Below are 23,404 nucleotides of genomic sequence, written 5' to 3' on the forward strand. Positions count from 1 at the left end.
GGTAACAGCAAGAATTTCTCTTGGAAACAAATGCTTCTACAGCCTACAAAATATCATAAAGTCAAAATCACTATCTATTAATTCAAAAGTAAAAATATACACAACAATAATGAGACCTGTAGTAATGTATGCATCAGAAACATGGACCTTGACTAGTGAACAAGAGGAACAACTTCTTAGATGGGAAAGAAAAATCTTAAGGAAAATATATGGACCTATACAGGAGAATGGAGAATGGCGTATAAGAATGAACCACGAAATAAATAGAGTGTTTAACAGACCGACTATCACAAAAGAAATACGAAGTAAACGACTAAGTTGGTTAGGACACGTAGAAAGGATGGATGATAAGAGAAATACAAAAAAAGTACTTAGAAAAGAATTAAATGGGAAGAGACCGAGAGGTAGGCCTAGAAAGAGATGGATTGATGGTATTAACCAGGATTTGAAAGACCTAGGAATACGAGAATGGGAAAAACAAGCAAAGGAAAGAAAAGCATGGGCAGCTATAGTCAAACAAGCAAAACATACATAACGCCGAAAAGACCTCCTCAAAAAAAAAAAAAAAAAAAAGAAAGTAATATTTTAGATAAATATCGTTTAGAACTTTTGAGGAGTTGTGCGTGTGGCTGGCCTCCACACCATGTAAAACTTTAGAGCCTAGAAACCCCAACGGGCGACCATGGCCCTCCATGGGCTGTCAGCGGTCACCGATGATGATGATGATGAGTGTACATTTTACCAACTTTTCTCTTAATCTAGTTATTGTCTTCTTGTATCTAGAATACGCCCGATTGGTGATTATGCCCCATTCCTTTATATTTTATATATTTATACAAAACATTTATATTGTACGAAAACCATGTTTCAAAACTCAAAAGGCGCTACTAACAAAAGAAGTAAATTAAAAACTGTAAAATATAGATTTATTGGAGGAGAAAACCTCCAAATTTTATACATATCAGCATTAAACAAATTTATAGAGTATCTTCTAAGATTAGATGGAATTGATCACAATATGTTCCTCTGAAGTACCCACCACCAACATAAACACAGTAATAATATTAATGAACATCATCAATATCAAAGACAGGAGGCCTTTTTGGTAAAGTACACCCTGTTTCTCTAATAACTTCATTAGCAGTATAGCATCCTAATGTAGCACACCAGTCAAGTGATTTCTTTTGCAGTAATCCAGCTAAGAATCCTGCGACAAAAGCATCTCCTGCACCTATTGCATCTTTAAATTGATCTTTTTCAACATCCATAACATGGAATTCAAAATATTGTCCTTCTCCATGATGACATTGTCCTGGATTTGCTCCATCGGTTATTACAACAATGTTGCCATGCGCTTTTTCTAGTTTGTATTTATTGTTTTTGAGTATTTTTTGAATAAGTTCTTTGACAGTGCTAAATTTCATTAATTTTGCAACAGCTTCAAACTCCACCTTATTACCGAAAATTATATCGCAATTTTCAACAAAATATTGTAAAGTGTCTGGTACCATATCACAAACATACACTCCACAAATATTAAATGCAACCATAAGTTTCATCGTATTACAACAATCCAATAAATATCTAGCTGCTTCTTCTCGATTCGTTAAGAAAAAACCCTCTATATATGCTAAATCTGCATCATACATAGTAGACCTTATATTTGTACGTCTGATTTGTTCTACCTTAAAGTGTTCAGCAGCACCCACATTAGCCACTAAGGATGCTTGACTGCCATGAACTAAACAAACTGTTGCGCCGGTTGGAACATCTTGCTGAATATATTCTGTTTTAACACCATCTGCCTCCATTAAAGATTTTAGTAGAGATCCCGTCTCATCATTGCCAACTGAACCAATCATAAATGCTTCATGGACTTTTCCAGTAAACCACTGAAACACTCGTAAAGTGTTTTGTGCACAACCACCTGAAATGTAAAAACAAATTATAAAACAATTAAAAAAAATATTTTTTGGTAAAACTTATTAATTTTTTTGAAATTGGTAGAGTTGGGGAAAAGAAAACGACCAAATAATAGAAAGATTCGGGGGAGACGTTGGAAACGACAATGGTGAAAGACTCACAGTTAGAATACAAAGATTGCAATGGCAGGACATGTGATAAGAATGGGAGAGGATAGGCTACCAAAAAGAGCACTGAATGCTAGAATACGGGGAAAGAGACCGGTCGAAAGCCAAGAAAGCGCAGGGAAGACACAGTAAACAGCGACGCGCAAGCCCTTTTAGGAGTCCGTGTATGGAGAAGAGCAGCCACAGACAAACTAGGGTCGAGGCAAAAAATAAAGGAGGCCAAGTCTTAATTTGGGCTGTAGTGCCGTAGAAGAAGAAGAATAAAGACTCACAGAACTATGTGAGATGAAGGCTAAGAATCACGAACGATTGCCTGACAGCATTTCGTCCCGACTCGTGGGAACAAATATGGAGAACGAGACTGAAAAAACAAACACAAAACCGGAAACGGACACAGAGGCGACTTCAGCCGTGGATTCTGTATCTGTCCCAAATACTGAGCCAGAAGGTGTTCCAAGCGGAACAAACTCTGCACAAAGTAGCAAAAAACGCCTTTCTGGAGCTCAAAAAAGAAAGATGACGAGAGAGGCAAAAATGGCTGCTGGGACATGGGCCACAGCAAATCCCCATAAAAACAAAACGGGAGTACTGGTAAAACCCGAGGGTAAAAAGAGACCGCTGGAGAATACCATTACCCCCGCAACAAAGGGTTGCTAAGAGACCAAGGAGCTCTCATGAGCAGACTAGGTCATACAGCAATGTCACAAAAGTATTCAGGATAGCGGTGACACACATGCACCATCCGGATACTCAACTAGATCAGGCTCACGCAGATCTGATCATCAACAAACTAAAACTAGCAGTGGGTGAGGCTCCTGTTGGAAGTCAAAATCAACTGCTGCAGTTCCACAAAACATCGATTAGCGCAGGTACTCTGTGGGTAAACTGTGCTAACGAACATACCAAAAAATGGACTACTGAGGTGGTAAGGACTATGGAGGGCCTGTGTGAAGGAGTCGACTTAAATGTGGCCGATCCCAACCACATGCCCAAACGCCCTATGGCCCTCGCCCTCATCCCCGAGAAAGAGGCTGAAGAATCAACAGTCAGAACCCGTTTAGAGAGGCAAAATAAAGACCTTAAGACGGAAGACTGGTTGTTGGAAAATCGGAAGGTCGGAGAGGACATGCAAATTCTCGTATACACGATCAACAAGGTCTCCTATAAAGTATTGAAGGCTGCTAATTTCAAGGCGTACTACAGACTTGAAAAGGTATCCTTCAAAACCATCAGAGGCATTGATGGCTCCAATCAGAATCCTGAAAGCGAATCTCCAGCATAGTAAGTCAGCTTCGGCAGAACTTACTGTCGCCATGAGAAGGTTCGATGTAGCCTTGATACAAGAACGCTGGGTTTACAAGGGCAAAATAAGAGGTCTGGGTCTACAAGGGTATTGGTGGAGAGCTTATATATAGCCGATCTGCCGATGTCCCGAGGACTTGCATAATAGTCAAACGAAACATCAAAACACTGCCGTTGATAAATCACTGTTCCAGGGATTTAACCACGGTAAAGATGAATATCATAGATGGAGGAGGGGTGAAGGAGATAGTTTTCGGATCAGCATACCTCCCATATGATGATCCCGAACAACCACCATCAAGGGAATTGGAGCAGCTAGTGAGAGATTGCAGGAAAAATGGATTGCAATTAATCATTGGCTGTGATGCGAATGCGCACCATCTGACTTGGGGCAGTACAAACACCAATGCAAGAAGTGAGTCAGTACTACAGTTTATAATGCAACATAATTTAGACATATTAAACGTAGGAAACAAACCAACCTTCGTGACTTCACGACGGAAGGAGGTGATTGATATAACAGTTGCCACGACTAACGTGGCTATAACTGTGAAAAACTGGCATGTGTCAGATGAGGTGTCCTTTTCAGACCATCGACACATTTGTTTTGAAATGACAGGCAATGAGCTTATCAAGGAAACTTATCGTAATCCTCGTAAAACAAACTGGGAAGCATATCAAGCAGACCTAGAATATAGCTTAGGCAGGATTAACGCGAAGATAAGGCATACATTGGACCTAGACATGGCTGCCGAACAGTTTCAAGAGATTGTCATGTCAGCGTTCGAAGACAACTGTCCGGAGATAGTGAGGAATTCAAACAGGAAAGTTCCATGGTGGAATCACAATATTGCAAATCAAAGGACAGTTAGACGAAAATTTAATTTCGCCAAAAGGTCAGGTGAGTGGGGCGATTATCGCAAAACTCGGACTGACTACAATAAGGAACTGACTCGGACTGACTGCAAAAAGAGAATCATGGAGAAGGCATTGTGAAGAGATAGAAGGGACTTCAGAAATGTCAAGGCTCCATAAAGTTCTCTCAAAGGACCCTCAGATAAGTATTCCCTCGCTTCAAAAAGAGTCAGGTGAATACACTCAGAATCGTGAAGACACCCTGAAAGAGCTTTTCAGGGTGCAATTTCCGGAGTCATTCGAGCCATATAAATCGCCGGGTCCGGACGGGATTTATCCAATACTTCTACAGACAGAAGGGAAACGACCTTCTTTTCAAAAAATTGTGTAAAATACTGCAGGCTAGTTTAGGGCTGGGGTACATACCAAAAGCATGGAGGCTGATAACGGTGGCTTTTATACCCAAACCTGGCAAAATCGGACAGGAAAGGGCCAAGTCTCTGCAGCCAATAAGTCTGATGTCATTCGTACTGAAGACCTTAGAAAAACTGCTCGATAGGCACATCAGGGATGGTGTATTGGTTGAAAGTCCGATACATCAGGGACAATATGCGTATCGAGCGGGAGTCTCCACAGAAACGGCACTGCACCATCTCGTACAGAGGGTGGAGTACGATCTAGAAAACCAAGAGGTGATGTTGGGTGCATTTTTCGACATTAAGGGAGCATTTGTTAACACCCCCTACAAAGCGATCACAAAGGCGATCCGTCTAAAAGGAATAGACGAAACAAGCTGCAGATGGATAGACAGCATGCTGAGGAGCCGTGTGATATATGCTACGTTGCTAGGGGATACAGTGTCAGCTCAGGTAGCCAGAGGCTGCCCACAGGGGGGAGTCTTATCTCCTCTATTGTGGAATCTAGTCATGGATGGCCTTATAGCTAGACTCGACAACGATAGGCATCATTTTCTGGGCTATGCGGATGACCTAGTCATCTTAGCCCACGGAAAATTTATTGGTACAGTCAGAGATCGAATGCAACAGGCTCTGACCGCAGTTACAGAATGGACTTCAAATGTAGGGCTTAACATCAGTCCTCTAAAGTCAAAAATCATGACATTTACTAAAAGGAGGAATTCAGATGAATTGGGTCCTCTAAGTCTAAATGGTCTATATTTAAATCTGCTGAGTGAAGTAAAGTATCTCGGGATAATATTAGACTCAAGACTTACTTGTAATCAGCAGATAGAAAGAATAACGAAGAGAGCGGTAACTACGTTAATGGTAGCCATACGTACGTATGGAAAAATGTGGGGTTTGAGACCAGACATGGTATATTGGACTTTTAAAATGGTGGTAAAACCCACAATTACATATGCATCAGTGGTATGGTGGTCAAAAGTGCAACAAAAAAGTGCCATACGGCAGCTATGGAGGCACTACTGGATATCCTTCCTTTACATATAACAATAAGAGGTGAGGCGAGAATGGGATATTATAGACTGCGAGAAAACCTGAGCAACGTACCAGTTAAATCACGACATAATAGAATAACGAATGAAACTAATGATGCCGAATGGATGATGATTTCTGACCATATGACATCAAGATACAAGCCTGAAGTACCTTTTCAAGTGGACATTTGCCCACGAGACGAATGGGACAGAGGAAACTCTCGACCCAGACTTCAGGGTTATACCTGGTATACGGACCGGTCTAAAACTGCAGACGGTTCGGGCGCAGGAATATTCTGTAGTGGTGGAAATTTCAACATTTCTATTCCACTGGGAGAATATACCTCCGTATTTCAGGCAGAGATTTTTGCAATCTTGCAATGTGCAAGAGAAAACAACCGGACGGCATTCGAACTGCAGCGGGTTAACATATTCACAGATAGCCAATCTAACAAGCTTCCAGAGCCGGCCATGGGAGTGCCAAAAAGCACCGTCCGCGAACGAAAAAATGCCTGAATACGAAGCCAACACAACTCACACTGGGAGAGTGTACCCGGTCAAACATATGGCAAGATGTATATCGGACGGACATGTGCTAGTAGGGCTGAGTTACTGCTGAAAACAAGCAGGAATCAGCTCCGAGTCATAACAGGTTTCCTCACTGGACATGCGCCAGTTAAGGGTCACCTGCATACAATGGGGCTGTTTCATGGAGACTTGAGCTGCAGACTCTGTAACAGAGAACCTGAAACAGTCAACCATATTTTGCATAACTATGAGGCATTGGATCGGAGGCGGCAAACGCTTTTCGGAGACATCGAAGTGACTCCAAATATATATGACACCCACCCACTAGACCTGTACAATGTACAAGCTGGTACAGGGTTCCAGAATTCTGGAATTGGTTTCATAAACGAATGGAAGATGTACAATAAGCCAAGTGGCTGCAGTACAACCGGTTCACAACAGACGGCTTCTAGGAAAAAAAACATAAATACCTAAGCACAAAAGATCCACAAGACCTCCGGAAATATAGAGAGAAAAACGGAGAAGTTAGGGCTATTACAACGAAAGAAAAAAATGAACAATGGGAAAGGTCATGTAGAAGTATAGAGCAGAATATGGGAGGAACAAGCTTAGAAGCCTGGAAAACTGTGAAATCATTACGAACTAACAAGAAAGACAAAACTTTTATACAATATATACAGGATGATGAGTGGGAGAACCACTATAAAAATCTACTGATGGAACAAAGACCAGAATTCAACATTGATGGAGACGAATAAAATGAAAAACAATGATCACAGGGAGAGAAAAAATAGTCATAACACACAAAGAGATGAAACAAACAATAAATTCCATGAAGAACAACAACCATTCCATGAAGGATCAGGGGGAATAGTGGCGGAGCTAATCAAATACGGAATAGAGAAATTAAGAAGAATAATATGTCGAATCATGGAAACAGCAATAAATGGAGAGGACATTCCTAAACAATGGCAGGAAGCCTACATAATATCGATACATAAAAAAGAAATAGAAAAGAATTCGAAAACTACAGGGGAATAAGCGTCATTGCTACAATGGGAAGACGGTATTGCAGGATCCTCAGGAACAAAATAGAGAAAAGTATAGAAGGTAAAATCGGTAAAAAGGAAGTGGGATTTACAGCAGGGAACTCATGTCTAGATCATATCTATACAACACAACAGATAATAAATAAGAAAAGAGTTAGAACAGAGATGTACACATGGCATATATAGAAGGCACACGACACCGTGTCAAGAAGAGAACTACACAAAGCAATGACAAAAATAGGGATACCCGCTACACTGACACAAGCAATTGAGAACATATTCAGGGGAAATAAAGTACATATATTATATAAAAATGAATGTGTGTTTTTACGCACGATAGAAGATATACTTCTATTACATGATTTCAATGAAATAAATCTATTTTAAACAGTTTATTTGTATTTTATTTAAATATTAAACTAATTTTAATACTTACTACTTTCCAAAAAATTTTATTAAAACAATACCAAAAATTAAAAAATTAGTAATTTTAGTTAAACTCATCTTAAACTAAAAAAATTAGCAACTAACTTCATGCTGTCGGTGTGCGCGTACTTCATGCTATCATTTTTATAAAAATTCACTCTCAACATTTTTCCCAATCGCGCCTAGAGAAGTATAACTTCAAAAATCGGAAACAGGATAGTTGCCGACTTCAAAACAACAAAAAGATTACTACCGGGATGCCCAACGTAAACAACTCTATTTAAAGTAAAAAAAAAACTATGAGAACCTTCTCTGGTAACACCTCCGAGGCTTCTACAATTTGCAAGCCATAACGGATGCTGAGACTAAGGAAGATGAGGGAATTTTACAATTTATAATTCACGTCCCATCTGCTCAGCGCTGTAAAGTTCCAACGAGAATGGTCCCCTTCGTATTCCAATCAAATCAAAAATGAATAACCATTTTCAATTTCGTTGCAACACGAAACTACAGTCGCATTAATATTCCAGTTCAATCAGAGAGTGCAGCAAGCCCCTCTACCGGTTTCGAAACTTATTAGTCTCTCATCAGGAGGCACATATGCTGCTCTCTCTGACCCAACTAGGACAAACCCCGGCGTGTAGTCACGGATGAGAGACTAATAAGTTTCGAAACCGGTAGAGGTGCTTGCTGCACTCTCTGATTGAACTGGAATAATGATGCGGCTGTAGTTTCGTGTTGCAACGAAATTGAAAATGGTTATTCATTTTTTATTTACATGTTTACTCTGATTGGATTACGAAGGGAACCATTCTCGTTGGAACTTTACCGCGCTGAGCACATGGAACGTGAATTATAAATTGTAAAATTCCCTCATCTTCCTTATAGTCGAGGAAATGAAGCTGAAAAAATGGCAAAACCTCGCAATTTTTTCGTCCAGCATCGATTTGTACAAAAATTTGGGATTAGGCTCATTACACCCTCTAGTTCATTTTCTATATTGGGCCGTTGTACGCTTTTGGTTTTTTAAGGGTGAAAACTACCCCTAATTGTAAAAATTATAAAATAACATTTTCAACTTTAATATTGTCAACATTTGGTTCCTATTAAATACATAATGATTGTTTTATGCTTTAAGATACACTATCATAATATTTCAACCCTTAAAACCACCCATATAGGAGCTATATATAAAAAATTTACTTATCCTAAAAGAATCATTTCGGCTTGCATCGATTTACATAAAAATTTGGGATTAGGATCAGCTCACCCTGTACTTCATATTCTTTATCACGCTTAAGGGCGTTGATTATTTTTAGGGGTGTAAACTACCCCTTGTCAAAAATTATATAAAAACATTGTAAACTTTAATATGGGTAAAATTTGGTTTTGATTGGTTAAAATAATGATTGTTTTATACTTTAGGATATAATATCATAATATTTCAACCCTTGAAACCACCCTTAATAACATTGCAGTTTTTATAAGTAGATATTTTAATAGATCTATACAGAAAAAAAGTATAATTAAAGAATTACAAAAACATTTATTTACACAAAAATACAAATTTACAAACATGTACAAATACAAATACAAATAGTTTTTTAGTCATCTTCCAGTATACGAACCGGTTATGTGGTATTATACATACATTGAAAATTATCCATAAGCGGATTATCCGAATTTTTCGAAAAAAAAAAAATTGGTTTTATAAACATAGCTCCTTCATTTTTGGCGATAAAAAGTTTTTTCAAAAATGACTTTGTAAGATTTTTAGAGTTATAAGACTGTGTAAACTAAATTCTGTAAGATCCCTTAGTTTTTAATTAGGGTGGGTTTAAAGGGCTCGAATAAGGGGGTGTTTGCTCGTAAATAGAGGTTTAAAACAGCTGTATCTCGCTAACTGTTCACTGTAATGAAAATCTATGCACAAGGTAACTTTAGTTATTAAAAAAGCTACAATTTAGTAATTTATCATTTTTTTCGCATTTCTAGTATTTTCGGAAATATTTTGAAGTAAAAGGTGAAAAATGGGAAATTCCAAAAAAATAATTTTTCTTTAAACTCCAATTTTTCTAAAATTAAGGCTTTTAAATATATCAAACTTCTTGGGTGTATTGATAATATAAATATAAAAGGAATTACAGAAAGGTGAAGACCAATTTTTAATTAGGAGGGTAGTTAGGGGGTTGTTTTCACTGATTTTTTTTTATAGAGAAAAGAGGGTACCGACCTTTTTTTGATCATAAGTCGCTTAGTTTTCAGGCTAGAAACTTTTTATTATTTTTTTTGAGAGGTTTAGCTGCATACTTTAAAAAATATTATTTAAGTTTTCTTCGAAAAATGCAAAGTTTTTCCGTTATTTTACTTTGAATATTTCAAATTATGCATTTGACGAAAAAAGCTAACTTTTAACATGCCGTATCTCGGTTTCTACTGGTCTTAAAGATATTACAGAAAAAGAATTTGGTTTGTGTTACTAAAAGATACAATTTTGATATGTACAGTTTTTTGATTAAATGCATATTTTTCGAGGTATTCTCAAAAAACCCTCTAAAAAGTCGATTTTTTCATCGAAAAACTGTTACTTTCAAGCGCGAATAACTCGAAAAATATTAGTTTTACGAAGAAAATGTAAAAAACATTTTTTTCTTAGAATTACTTTTTACATCGATTTACATGGTTAAAATGTAATAAAAAATTCCCGCCTCCGAGATGGGGTGGTAACCACCCCCAAGGTTTTAGCGTACAGCGGCATGATATAGAAAATGATCCTTGGACTATTCCCTACCTTCTGTGAAAATTTCAAGTAAATCCATGCTGGACGAAAAAATTGCGAGCCAAAATGCTTCATTTCCTCGACTATTAGTCTCAGCATCCGTTATGACTTGCAAATTGTAGAAGCCTCGGAAGTGTTACCAGAGAAGGTTCCCATTGTCTTTAGTCTGGTAGGATGTAGAATAACATTTTTGGATGGTGTTTTATGTGCTATTAGATTGAAAACTTAGTTTTTTGCTACCAGTTGCCGCTATGGCATCCCTGTCATTTTGTTCGTTGCAATCCGTGACTGCAGCACCGGGGTTTGTCCTAGTTGGGTCAGAGAGAGCAGCATAATATGTGCCTCCTGATGAGAGACTAATAAGTTTCGAAACCGGTAGATGTGCTTGCTGCACTCTCTGATTGGACTAGAATATGGTGCGGCTGTAGTTTCGTGTTGAAACGAAATTGAAAATGGTTATTGATTTTTGATCTATTTAAAGTATTTTTTAAAAACGCACTATAATATCTTGGAAGTTAAAATGTAGGGGTATAGGAAAACCGATAAGGGACGATTATCTCTACACATTGTGTTTCGTAGAAGAACAGGTGGTGATGGCTTAAGATGAGGAAAATATCAGTTACCCGTGTTGAGCTGCCCCCCCCCCCACTTGCAAAAATCAAAAAACAAATAGCCCTGATTTCTGAGCTATTTATGAGCTCTCATATTCCGCAAACTAAAAATTTTGAGCTCGTTCCACTGAGCAGGAATTTGATACTTTAGTGGGGGGGGGCTGACTTAGCCCCCCCCCCACTACTTAAAAATAGGAATATGGAATCGGTTTTTGCGGCAGAATTACGAGCTATTTATGAGCTCTTGAAATTATATAGTTTCGATTTTTGAGCTCATCCCCTTCACCCCCAAACAACCCTTTAATTGATTTAACTTAAGAGAAAAATGCTGAGAAAACTTAAAATATATCGTATTGTGGATTTAATTCCTATAGCTTATATACTCTAAGAATAAACTATTAAATCACCTGCATTTCGATTATTGAGCTACAACCCCTTCGCAAGAAAACCACCCTATCTTCCCGGCTTAAGAGAAAGTTGTACTTAAAATGCATTAAACTAATAATTATTTGGCGACTACATATCATTGAATAATTTATAAGCTTCCAAATTACGCGCATTTAGATCAGTAAACTGCAATTTATTTTATATAGTGCAGTCACTGAAGGTAAAAATCAACGATTACCTTCAATTTCGGTGAACCTTCATCGATTTTCACGAAAATTGGTCAGTGGTTAGAGGATACGTCAAGAAACAAAGATGACATGGTACCACCTTGCGCCTTTACCCTGAGGGTGGATACCGCCCCTTATCGGGGGTGAAAATTATTTTATTGAAAATAACTGCACAAATCAATAAAAGAACAAATTAAAAGCAAAATTTATCATATAAAGTTAATAAAATAAGTCAATACTTTTTAAGTTATTAAAGATCAAAGATTTTAATTATTCGTGAAACAAATACATGTTATGAAGCGGTTTTTCGTAAATCACTGAAAAACTGTAAGTTTTTACAAAAAAGTTAATAGTGGTTTAATTCGTATAGCTTATATTCTAAGAATAAACTCTTAAATCACACGCTTTTCGATTATAGAGTTACAACCCCTTCGTAAGAAACCCATCCCATATTCCCGGCTTAAGAGAGAGTTGTACTTAAAATAATTTAAATTCATTATTTGGCGACTACATATCGTTTAATAATTTATGAGCTTGCAAAATATACGCATCTCAATTATTGAATTGCCATTTTCTTTCTATAGTGCAGTCACTGAAGGTAAAAATCAACTATGACCTTCGATTTCGGTAAATCTCTATTCATTTTCACGAATTAACAATAACAACTTGGGGTTTTAACCTGGCGTATAGGTATATCACCCCTTCTCGGGGGTGAAAATTACTTTATTAAAAATAACACCACAAATAGAGAGAGGGACAAACTGTAAGCAAAATTTGTTATATAATGTGATTAAAATAAATCAATACGTTTTGAGTTATTAAAGATCAAATATTTTAATTTTTGTGAAAGAAAATGCATGCTTTAAAGCGATTTTTCATAAATAACTCAAAAACTGTAAGTTTTTACAAAAAAGTGTTCATCACTAAAATTGAAGCTAATAAAAAATATAATTAATTGCTTACTTGAAAAACCCTTTAATGTTAATTTAAAGTAAGTTATTGGTAATTAAATGTATATTTTTTCTGCGACTATTCAAATCTAAGGATTCAAGCTTAAATAACGGGAAAGAGATGCATTTTATAACACTTAGGTACTAAATACTTGTCACAGTACTTAGAAATACCTATCAAAAATGAGCTCCAGAAAAAGTTGATACCATCAAAATCCGCTCACCAATTTTCGTAAAAATGAATGGAGATTTACCGAAATCAAAGGTCATAGTTGATTTTTACCTTCAGTGACTGCACTATAGAAAGAAAATGGCAATTCAATAATTGAGATGCGTATATTTTGTGAGCTCATAAATTATTAAACGATATCTAGTCGCCAAATAATTTATTTAAATTATTTTAAGTACAACTCTCGCTTAAGCCGGGAATATGGGATGGTTTTCTTGCGAAGGGGTTGGAGCTCAATAATCGAAAGGCGCGTGATTTAAGAGTTTATTCTTAGAATATAAGCTATACGAATAAAAGTACTATTAACTTTTTTGTAAAAACTTACAGTTTTTCAGTGATTTACGAAAAACCGCTTCAAAACATGCATTTTTTTCACGAATAATTAAAATTTTTGATCTTTAATAACTTAAAAAGTATTGACTTATTTTAATAACTTTATATAATAAATTTTGCTAATAATTTGTTCTTTTATAGATTTGTGCAATTATTTTTTATAAAATAATTTCCACTCCCGAGAAGGGGCGGTATCCACCCTCAGGGTAAAGGCTCAAGGTGGTACCATGTCACCTTTGTTTCTTGAGGTATCCTCTAACCACTGACTAATTTTCGCGAAAATCGATGAAGGTTCACCGAAATTGAAGGTAATCGTTGATTTTTACTTTCAGTGACTGCACTATACAAAATAAATTGCAATTTACTGATTTAAATGCGCGTAATTTGGAACCTTATAAATTATTAAATGATATGTAGTCGCCAAATAATTAATTTAATGCATTTTAAATACAACTTTATCTTAAGCCGGGAAGATAGGGTGGTTTTCTTGCGAAGGGGTTGTAGCTCAATAATCGAAATGCACGTGATTTAATAGTTTATTCTTAGAGTATATACGCTATAGGAATTATACCCGCAATACGATATATTTTAAGTTTTCTCAGCATTTTTCTCTTAAGTTAAATCAATTAAAGGGTTGTTTGGGGGTGAAGGGGATGAGCTCAAAAATCGAAACTATATAATTTCAAGAGCTCATAAATAGCTCGTAATTCTGGCGCAAAAACCGATTCAATATTCCTATTTTTAAGTAGTGAGTTAAAGTAGTGAGCTGAGTCAGCCCCCGCCCCCACTAAAGTATCAAATTCCTGCTCAGTGGAACGAGCTCAAAATTTTTAGTTGGCGGAATATGAGAGCTCATAAATAGCTCATAAATCAGGGCTATTTGTTTTTGATTTTTGCAAGTGGGGGGGCCAGCTCAACACGGGTATATCAGTTACATGGTAAGAAAACTAAAAGAGGAATACAGAAAGGTGGACCTGGAAATAAATATGAAGAAAACAGAATACAGCAGTATCGTAAGATGTCAAAAATTTGGAAATAGAAGAACACATAGAAATAAAAGGAACGAAAAATATTAAATATTTGGGATTTATAATGTCGAAAAATCGAACAATAGAAGACGAAATAAAAAATATATTGAGAAGAGCAAGATCTTATACAGGGTGAGTTTTTAGTGCGGGATCGGTCGATAATTCCATTACGGTATAGAATATTGAAAAAAGTTATTTAGAAAAAATGTAGGCAATGATATTCTTCACGCTTGGAAATATGTCCATTTCTACAGGGTGATCAATAACAGCGTGGTATATCAAACATATAATTTTTTAAATGGGACACCCTATATATTTTTTCATATTTATATTGCCCTCATAATTCTTGTTCATATAATATAGGGTTTTGCATTACTATACAGAGTATTTAACAAGTTATGACCATTTTTATTTCGAAATCCCCATGTGATTAACACCCTGTATATAAAGAAGTAATTCATAGACAATAATTTGTTTTATCCAGTAAGATAAACAATATACTGTAGTTTTTAAATTAAGTCCAATTGAAATCATTGACGAATGTTTGTATACAGGGTGAACTACAAAACCAAATTACGATTTTCTCTATTTTTTTAAATGGATCACCCTATATTTTATTTTTCAAAAATATTGTATTTATTATACTCTTTCATTTTTATATAGCATTCCCTATATCTAAATTTATTACTTTCGGAGATATTTTTAGTTTTCTTCAACTTTCGGGAATACATTCAATTTTTCTAGTAGAAATAAGTTGGTATTGAATGATAATTAAACAAAATTATTTTTATTCAATAAATAACTAACACAAAATATAAACCATAGCAATATGCAATGAATGTATCAATAAATGTGATATTAAGGAATTATCATATGATATTAAGGAATTATCATATAGGATCATACAATTCCTACAAAATATATAGGTATCTTGTGTATAATAAAATTACAAGATTATTTTTATTTAATAAACAACTCACACAAAACATAAATCAAAACAATATACAACTAATTTAATAGTTTTTAGATTATTATATCAACAGCATTCTAAGCCAAGAAGTTTTTAGTAACACATTCCTAATTGCAGATTGTGACCCGCAGTTATTAATAATATAATTTTCATATTAAATTTCATTATTATGCATCAAAAAATCCCTACTTTGTTAACACTCCAACTAGGTGATCTATAAATGTTTAAGGTGATATTGTTAGAGATTGGATTGGTCCACATTTTTTGACGGTTGAGGTTTTTATACGACGGTGCTCCAGTTCTTCCAAAATTGATTTTTTTTCAAGTGGGGCTATATAAAAAACCTTGTATACCAGAAGCATCCAACAACGCTTGATGATATGAAAAATAGAATAAAAGAAGCTTTTAATAATATTGACTTACAAAAATGTTAGAAATGTGGCTCGGTCATTTGAATATCGGTTACAAAATTGCATAGACGTTGAAAGTGGTCATTTTCAACATTTACTTTAGACTTATATCCTTAACATCACATTAATTGGTACATTCATTAAATTTTGTTATGGTTTATTATTTTTTTGTTAGTTATTTATTGAATGAAAATATTTGTTATATTATTACATAATACTTATTTGTTAAGAGGCTACAGTAGCGAGCAACAGGTAGCAGCAAACGCGTTCCAATATTGCGGCTCCAATTTTGAATATTTTGTCGAGATATTTGGCACACATATTCGTAACATAATAAAGAATGGCGGTACAGAGCCCAATTTTAGAAATATGTTAGTACGTTGAAATTACTCTATAACTAAATAAAATATTGAAAAAAGGAGCCTGTACCGCCATTAAGAAGAAAAAAATAATAAACTTTCTTCAAATAAACTTTTTTATCTCATGCCTGGATTTTGTGTAATCTTGGAACTACTAAAATTTTTTATTTCTAACAAGAAATCGAACATATTATAACTAAATAACTAATTAGGCAACATAGAGAAATTATCAGTGTCATTTTGACAAACCTGCGTCAGATTTTCTCTAATTTGTTCTGTCATCTTTATTGATATCAGTCCAGTGCAGTAGTGTGTTAATTTAAGAATTCGTTATAGTTGTTTCATAGGAAAATAGTGTTTATTGATAGTTATTTATTATATTTTTGTTGTTGTTGTATAAGTTGTTGGTCTGTTTCAAATAATAGATTGTTGTTAATTGTGTTTTAGTTCAGTTCTATGTAGGTAGGTAAGTATATTTTACGTAAAAACATTTAGAATTCTAATGTGAGTATAAAGATTTAGGAGGATCTTCAATAGTTTAACGAAATGGGAAAAGTTAATCAAACGACAAATAAAGCGAATAATTCCAAGAAAAAGTCCATTAAAAGCCGTGCCAAAATTATGAGAACATCGAAATTGGAGCCACCACAAATTTTAACAATGTAAGTACCTATGAGAAGTAATCTACTGTTGTCATACATAAAAAAAGTGTGAAAAGTTATTTCCCATGAAAATGAAATTCGTAATAAATCTATGTTTAGGTACAGAAATCCTGACTACAGTACAAATGCCAATTTATTCAGATGGTCTTACCCAAGATTTTTTTATGTATCTTGACCCGTAGAACACGAATTTGTTGGGTAACAGTTGATCCGGATGTCGATAAGATTGTTATAAACAAAGAACTTGAGGAATTACATAACAGCGATTTCTCGCAAAACAAAACATTTTTTTTGTATTTTTTGTGTCATTCTAAGCAAAAACTGTTCTGACAAGTTTTTTCGTAGGATGCATAGTTTTCGAGATAAACGCGGTTGAACATAAAATCGAAAAATTGCAATTTTTGAACCCGAAAAAATTTATTTTTGCTAAAGGTGATACAGTAGCGATCAACAGGTAGCAAAAACGCGTTCCAAGATTGCGGCTGTAATTTTGAATATTTTTTCGAGATATTTGGCACACGTATTCGTAATAAAATAAAGAATGGCGGTACAGGGCCCAATTTGAAAAATATATTAATATGTGGAAATTACTCTATAATTAAATACAATATTAAAAAAACGAGCCTGTACCGCCATTAAGAAGAACAAAAAAATACAATTTCTTCAAATAAACTTTTTTATCCGATGCCTAGATTTTGTGTAATTTTGGAACTACTAAAATTTTTTATTTCATTAGTAGTTCCAAAATGACACAAAATCTAGGCATCGGATAAAAAAATTGAAGAAAGTGTATTTTTATAAAAAGTGCAGGAGCTAACAATGCCGAGGAAGATCTATCAGGCTGCATCTCACTTCCCGCCTGTCCAGCACGGTAAAATCCCAACAAAGCTTAGTTCCGAATACTCAGATTACAAGTAGAACTAATCAAAATAATAAATAATCATTCCATGAAGTACGACTTAACCTGGTAGATTTCCATCGGCCTTCTTAGCTCCGGCAATTCGTTGGCTTGCAAATTTTAGAAGCCACAAGCCACGATTGGTTTAACCAGAAGACTAGTTCTAAGTTTTATTTTATTTTTGATATTGTTAATATTAGAAGTAAAACTTTCGTTCGTCTTTAGCAGATACCGCCACGGCATTCATGCCATCATTTCGTTGTGAACCGATAACGGTAGCCCGAATTTTAGTAGTTCAAAGAGAATGAAATATGCACCTCTGATGGGACCCTAAGAAGGGTTAAAGGGTGTTCTAGAGTGCCTTTGGCGCTCTATGAACTAAATAAAATAAGACTGCTCTCGTTTCGCTTCACAATGAAATTATTATTTATTATTATTTTTTCGTACAAATACCTATGTTAACATAAAATTTTCACCCATTTGGGTTTATTTTTATAAATATTTATTTACTAATAACAAAATTGTTTTCGGTTACTTCCATTTAGCGCGCCTATGAGTTAAATTGTCAATAATATTAATCTTACATAATGTCAAAGATTACCAATGTTGCCAAAGTTTATGATACTATCTCCCGAAGTTATATTTTATTGCTACCTGTTGATCGCTACTGTTTACTCTTAAGTTATTTATACAGAGTGGGCCAAATAAAAGGAGCCACCCCGATATTTGGCAGTATTTATTGGATTTTAAGAAAATAAAAAAACAGGTCAATTTTTGATCTAAGGGGGACACATTTTTACGGTACAAACATCTGTCATTTGTCAACTCCCTCCCTTCCACTTCCCCCACCCCTTATTTTTAAATAGGGAATAGGGGTCGTGTGCTAGCTCATTTGAAAGGTTATTCAATTCTCTATTCAGTAATATCAACATTGACATAAAAATTTACACAGGGTGTCCAAGAAAAATTATTTTAAATTAAATTAATTGACACAAAAAGAAGAAGGTATGTAATTTATTTAACTCAGAATACATTCTACTGCTGATAACAAACAGAAAAAAATGTTTATTTGATAAATAAACACTGTTTGTTGCTTAAATTCAATACTCAACCTACCAAGAGGCAGATGGGTGGAAGCTTGAACAATAAAATTAAGCAAAAAGCAGTGTATATTTATCAAAAAACATTTTTTTTCTGTTTTCTGTCAGCAGTAGAATGTGTTCTGAGTTAAATAAATTACATACATTCTTCTTTTTGTGTCCATTAATTTAATTCAAAATAATTTTTCTTGGACACCCTGTATACATTTTTAAGTCAATGTTGATATTACTGAATAGAGAATTGAATATCCTTTCAAATGAGCTAGCACACGACCCCTATTCCCTATTTAAAAATAAGGGGTGGGGGAAATGGAAGGGAGGGAGTTGACAAACGACAGATGTTTGTATCATAAAAATGTGTCCCCCTTAGATCAAAAATTGACCTGTTTTCTTATTTTCTTAAAATCTAATAAATACTGCCAAATATCGGGGTGGCTCCTTTTATTTGGCCCACTCTGTATTTATAAGAATTGAATGTATTCCCGGCAAATGAAGAAAACTAAAAATATCTCAGAAACTAATAAGTTTAGGTATAGGAGATGCTATATAAAAATGAAAGAGTATCATAAATACAATATTAAAAAAAATAAAATATAGGCTGATCTATTAAAAAAAAATGAGAAAATCGTAATTTTGTTTTGTAGTTTAAAAGTGCTTATAAAAATCAATGTTCTACTAAAAAATTCTTATCTTAGAATGCTGTTGATATACCAATCTAAAAACTGTTACATCAGTTGTTTTGATTTATGTTTCATGTAAGTTATTTATTGAATAAAAATAATAAATCACATGCTATGATTTTTTGTGGCGGATATTCTTGAGTTGGGATTGATTTCATGTAATCGAATGAACTATCTTTTAGTAAAGTCGTCCCAGGAACGCAACTCATCAATATTGGCAATATCATTTTAAAGTCGTCTACTTTAAAATGTATAATACGTGTCTGAATTGCCGATATAAATGAGTCAGATTAAATAAATTATTAGAAGAATTTTTTACTAAGCAACAACATTTTATTTATTTAGTATTATTTTGTATTTTGACAACGACACCCGACTTGGGCGTCGAAACGTTAATAAAATCATTTTTAGGTAAAATTGTGGCTTATTTCCCATTTGAATATACTTGATTAAAAATAATGTTGTTATATTATTATATACAATACAAAGTTTTTTTTGTAGGAATTTTACGATTCTTGTATATTAGGGAAATATGATAATTTCTTAATATTACATTTATTGGTATATTCACTGGATATTGCTATGGTTTATATTTTGTGTTAGTTATTTATCTAATAAAAATAATTTTGTTTAATTATCACTTAATACTAACTTATTTCTACTAGAAAAATTGAATGTATTCCCAAAATTTGAAGAAAACTAAAAATATCCCGGAAAGTAATCAGTTCAGATATAGGGAATGCTATATAAAAATGAAAGAGTATATTAAATACAATAATGCTGAAAAATATCATATAGGGTGATCCATTTAAAAAAAATAGAGAAAATCGTAATTTGGTTTTGTAGTTCACCCTGTATACAAATATTCGTCAATGATGTGAATTGGACTTAATTTAAAAACTACAGTATATTGTTTATCTTATTACATAAAACAAATTATTGTCTACGAATTACTTCTTTATATACAGGGTGTTAATCTCATAGTGATTTCGAAATAAAATTGGTCATAACTTGTTAAATACTCTGTATAGTAATGCAAAACCATATATTATATGAACAAGAATTATGAGGGGAATATAAATATGAAACAATATATAGGGTGTCCCATTTAAAAAATTATATGTTTGATATACCACGCAGTTACTGATCACCCTGTAGAAATTGACATATTTTCCAAGCGTGGAGAATATCATTGCCTACATTTTTTTTAAATAACTTTTCTCGATATTTTATACCATAATGGAGTTATCGACCGATCTCGCACTAAAAACTCACCCTGTATAAGACAACTCCATAGTGTTGGGGATTGAACTAATATGGACAACTCCATGGGGAATAAAAACATCAAAGAAAAAACAAAAAAAAAACGAAATATCAAACAGTAGTACGAAGTATCATGACATATCTTCTTCTTCTTCTGGTTCCTATCTGTTTCAGATGTTGGAAATCATATTGGCAATCATAACCTTGCTCGTTGCGGCTCGAAACAGTTCCGTTGAGGTTTTCTTAAACCATGTTCTCAAATTCCGCAGCCATGATATTCTCTTTCTACCGGGTTCTCGCTTACCTTTGACTTTATCTTGCAATATGGACTGCAGCAGGGAGTAGCGGGGAAGATTTTATGCGTTTGAATATATTAAAAAAATATGTTTGATACATTTTATCGTTTTTTAAGAGATGGCGATATTAAGGTGGCCTTTTTATTTTTATAAAGATGGGTATTGTGCAAGTAATGAAGCTTAAAATAGGACAAAACCTTGCAATTTTTACAGAATAGATCGATTTGCTTGAAAATTTGAGAATAAGTAATTCGCTATCGAAAGTGTTAGTTTTATATCGAAAAAAATCAATGTTTTTAATCAGTTTTCTGCAATAACTCAAAAAGTTTTCGTTTTATCAAAACAACTTTGCTTAACAAAAATGTACCTTTTGAAAAAATAAACAAAAAAGTTTTTTTGACGGAAATTTTTATGCTCTGGAATAATGCGAGCCAAACGAACAACTACATTACCGGATGCTCCAAGATCGGTAGATGGCAAGCTTTCATTCTCCTGGATGATTTGCTCACTTTCTAGCATTTCCATATTTTATGTTGTGTCTATCTCCTCTACCATATCTTTAGCCCCATTGCACGTTTCTTCATCAGATTTGTCGCCATAGTCAGGTTCAAATTCAGGATCTGCAATACTATTTGTGTCGGAGAAATTACTTTCATCTTCACTACTCAGGCCAGAAATTCTGAAATTTGACCAATATTGTAGCAAAACGGCTACAAAGAATATTTTTCATTTTTCTCATGAATGCGGTAAAAACAACAAGGGAGCATATCTAATAAAAATAAAAAGTATATACCTTACAAAATAACTAGGATATTTTTTCAATGATAAATCACTAATATTCTAACTAGATACGATTCACAAACTTCATCAAATAATACACAACGTTAAAGGTTAGCTGCCAAACAATTCAATGGGTCGAAGTGCATGTTTATGCCATCTGTGCAAAAAGTTACAAACTATTTAATATTTACACTATGTAGACTACATGTAACGCCATGCAGTTACTTCAAATTCGAATCAGAATAGACATTTCATTCAATTGATTACCTATGTTGCCGAATGGCAACACGATGCATTTAAGGGTTAAGGAAAAAACAAGGTATGATACAAAAGACCTTATGACCAAGTGACAGAGACTACCGAGTCTCACCTGAGTTAAGAAGAAGAGAAGAGAAGTCTTGTTTGTGCTAGTGTTAAATATGTTACAACAGATAAATAGATACTTGAAGCTTAACCATTTGCTGCCGGTCACGTGCCAGCGTGTGATATGGTTACTTAAGTCAGGTGCTATTCACACGCCAGCGAGTGATATGGTTACTTCAGTCAGGTAATGTTCAACAGAATGGCCCCTAGCTGAGTTCCATCCTCTTCGATAGGCAGCGAATAGGTTAAGTATCAATGTTGATAATAGGATAAACACTAATTAGTAAACTACATTATTTGGTACACTATCTGTCTGAACTACGAAAATGGATAAAATATTATTTGTTCCTAATTTTAAAAATACATCCCACAACAATTGCTGTAAAAGATGTAGTGATATCTCCTTTTGGCTGTCTATGGGAAGATCATATTTTTGAATAAGTGTGGTATCTTTTATTGTGACTATTGTATCCAATAATGGGTTTCCAAAGGCCACAATCATTTTTTGTGATAGATACTGCCATAGATTTTGTGAAACTGAAAAGATAACACGAAGTCTCACTTACACATTTTTAATATTAAACGAATGTTCTCAGATCGTAGTAAGTGGTTATCATTTTATTATTAATTTTTTGTTCCCTTTAAATCTCATTAAAACAAAACACTTAACCTCACATTTTAATTGAGTGTGTAATGAACGCAGTATAGGCGAGAAAAAAATCATTGTGGTGAAACTAGATTATTAAAAATATATTATAAAATACTTTGATTGTCTATAATATCTAAATTTTTGAGAATTATTAAATTACTTTACTATTTTCTTGGAGTAAATTCCCTAATAATATGCAACACAACATACAGAGCAGCTTATTCTGTTCGTGATATTGAGATTGTTGGGCATTTTTACGTCTTAAACATAGATGAGGGGGTGGGGTCTTAAATAAAATTGATTGTTGTAGTGATAGCTCCTTAAATAATATATTACTAATACATAAAAAGAAAAATATATTTCAAATTCTATTATTGAAATGGATCAAATTATTTTTTGAACTATTCATAGTACCCTCGTATAAACGGTGTGAATTTAAAATTACAATGAATTTCATTTCACCCCCTCCAGCACATTCCCCTCCTGTATCAATTTTTTAATGAGGGAAGGATGTGTTGAGTGTTGTGGGGTTAATATCGGGGCGTGGGAAAATACCTTGTGGGAAAGAGTGGGTGGCCAAACATTTATTTGATTTGATACAACAGTAATTTAAAAAGAGATTACCTCCGCTTCCAAATACATAAAAGTGTTCATTCTGAGTCATTGATGTAGAGATGCTAACTACTAGGTATTAAATACTATACTAAATTTACAATCAAGATGC

At 34.3% G+C, this 23,404-nt stretch overlaps 1 protein-coding gene across 3 annotated transcripts; it reads right to left on the reverse strand.

Moving 5' to 3' along the window:
- Positions 1 to 909: 909 nt before the first annotated feature.
- LOC114325512 (uncharacterized) lies at positions 910 to 23,404 on the reverse strand. Of its 3 annotated transcripts, none has more exons than XM_028273580.2 (2): positions 23,305 to 23,404; positions 910 to 1,927 (listed from the first exon to the last, which is right to left on the reverse strand). In XM_028273580.2, the coding sequence occupies exons 1-2, from the start codon at positions 23,342 to 23,344 to the stop codon at positions 1,065 to 1,067; spliced, it is 903 nt and encodes a 300-aa protein (XP_028129381.2). In that variant the 5' UTR covers positions 23,345 to 23,404; the 3' UTR covers positions 910 to 1,064. The 3 variants fall into 3 exon arrangements, with proteins under 3 accessions (XP_028129381.2, XP_028129384.2, XP_050504128.1); XM_028273583.2 differs by lacking the exon at positions 23,305 to 23,404 and adding an exon at positions 22,039 to 22,135; XM_050648171.1 differs by lacking the exon at positions 23,305 to 23,404 and adding an exon at positions 21,341 to 21,647.

Source organism: Diabrotica virgifera, chromosome 4, assembly GCF_917563875.1.
Source record: "Diabrotica virgifera virgifera chromosome 4, PGI_DIABVI_V3a".
Taxonomy (NCBI): Eukaryota; Metazoa; Arthropoda; class Insecta; order Coleoptera; family Chrysomelidae; genus Diabrotica; species Diabrotica virgifera.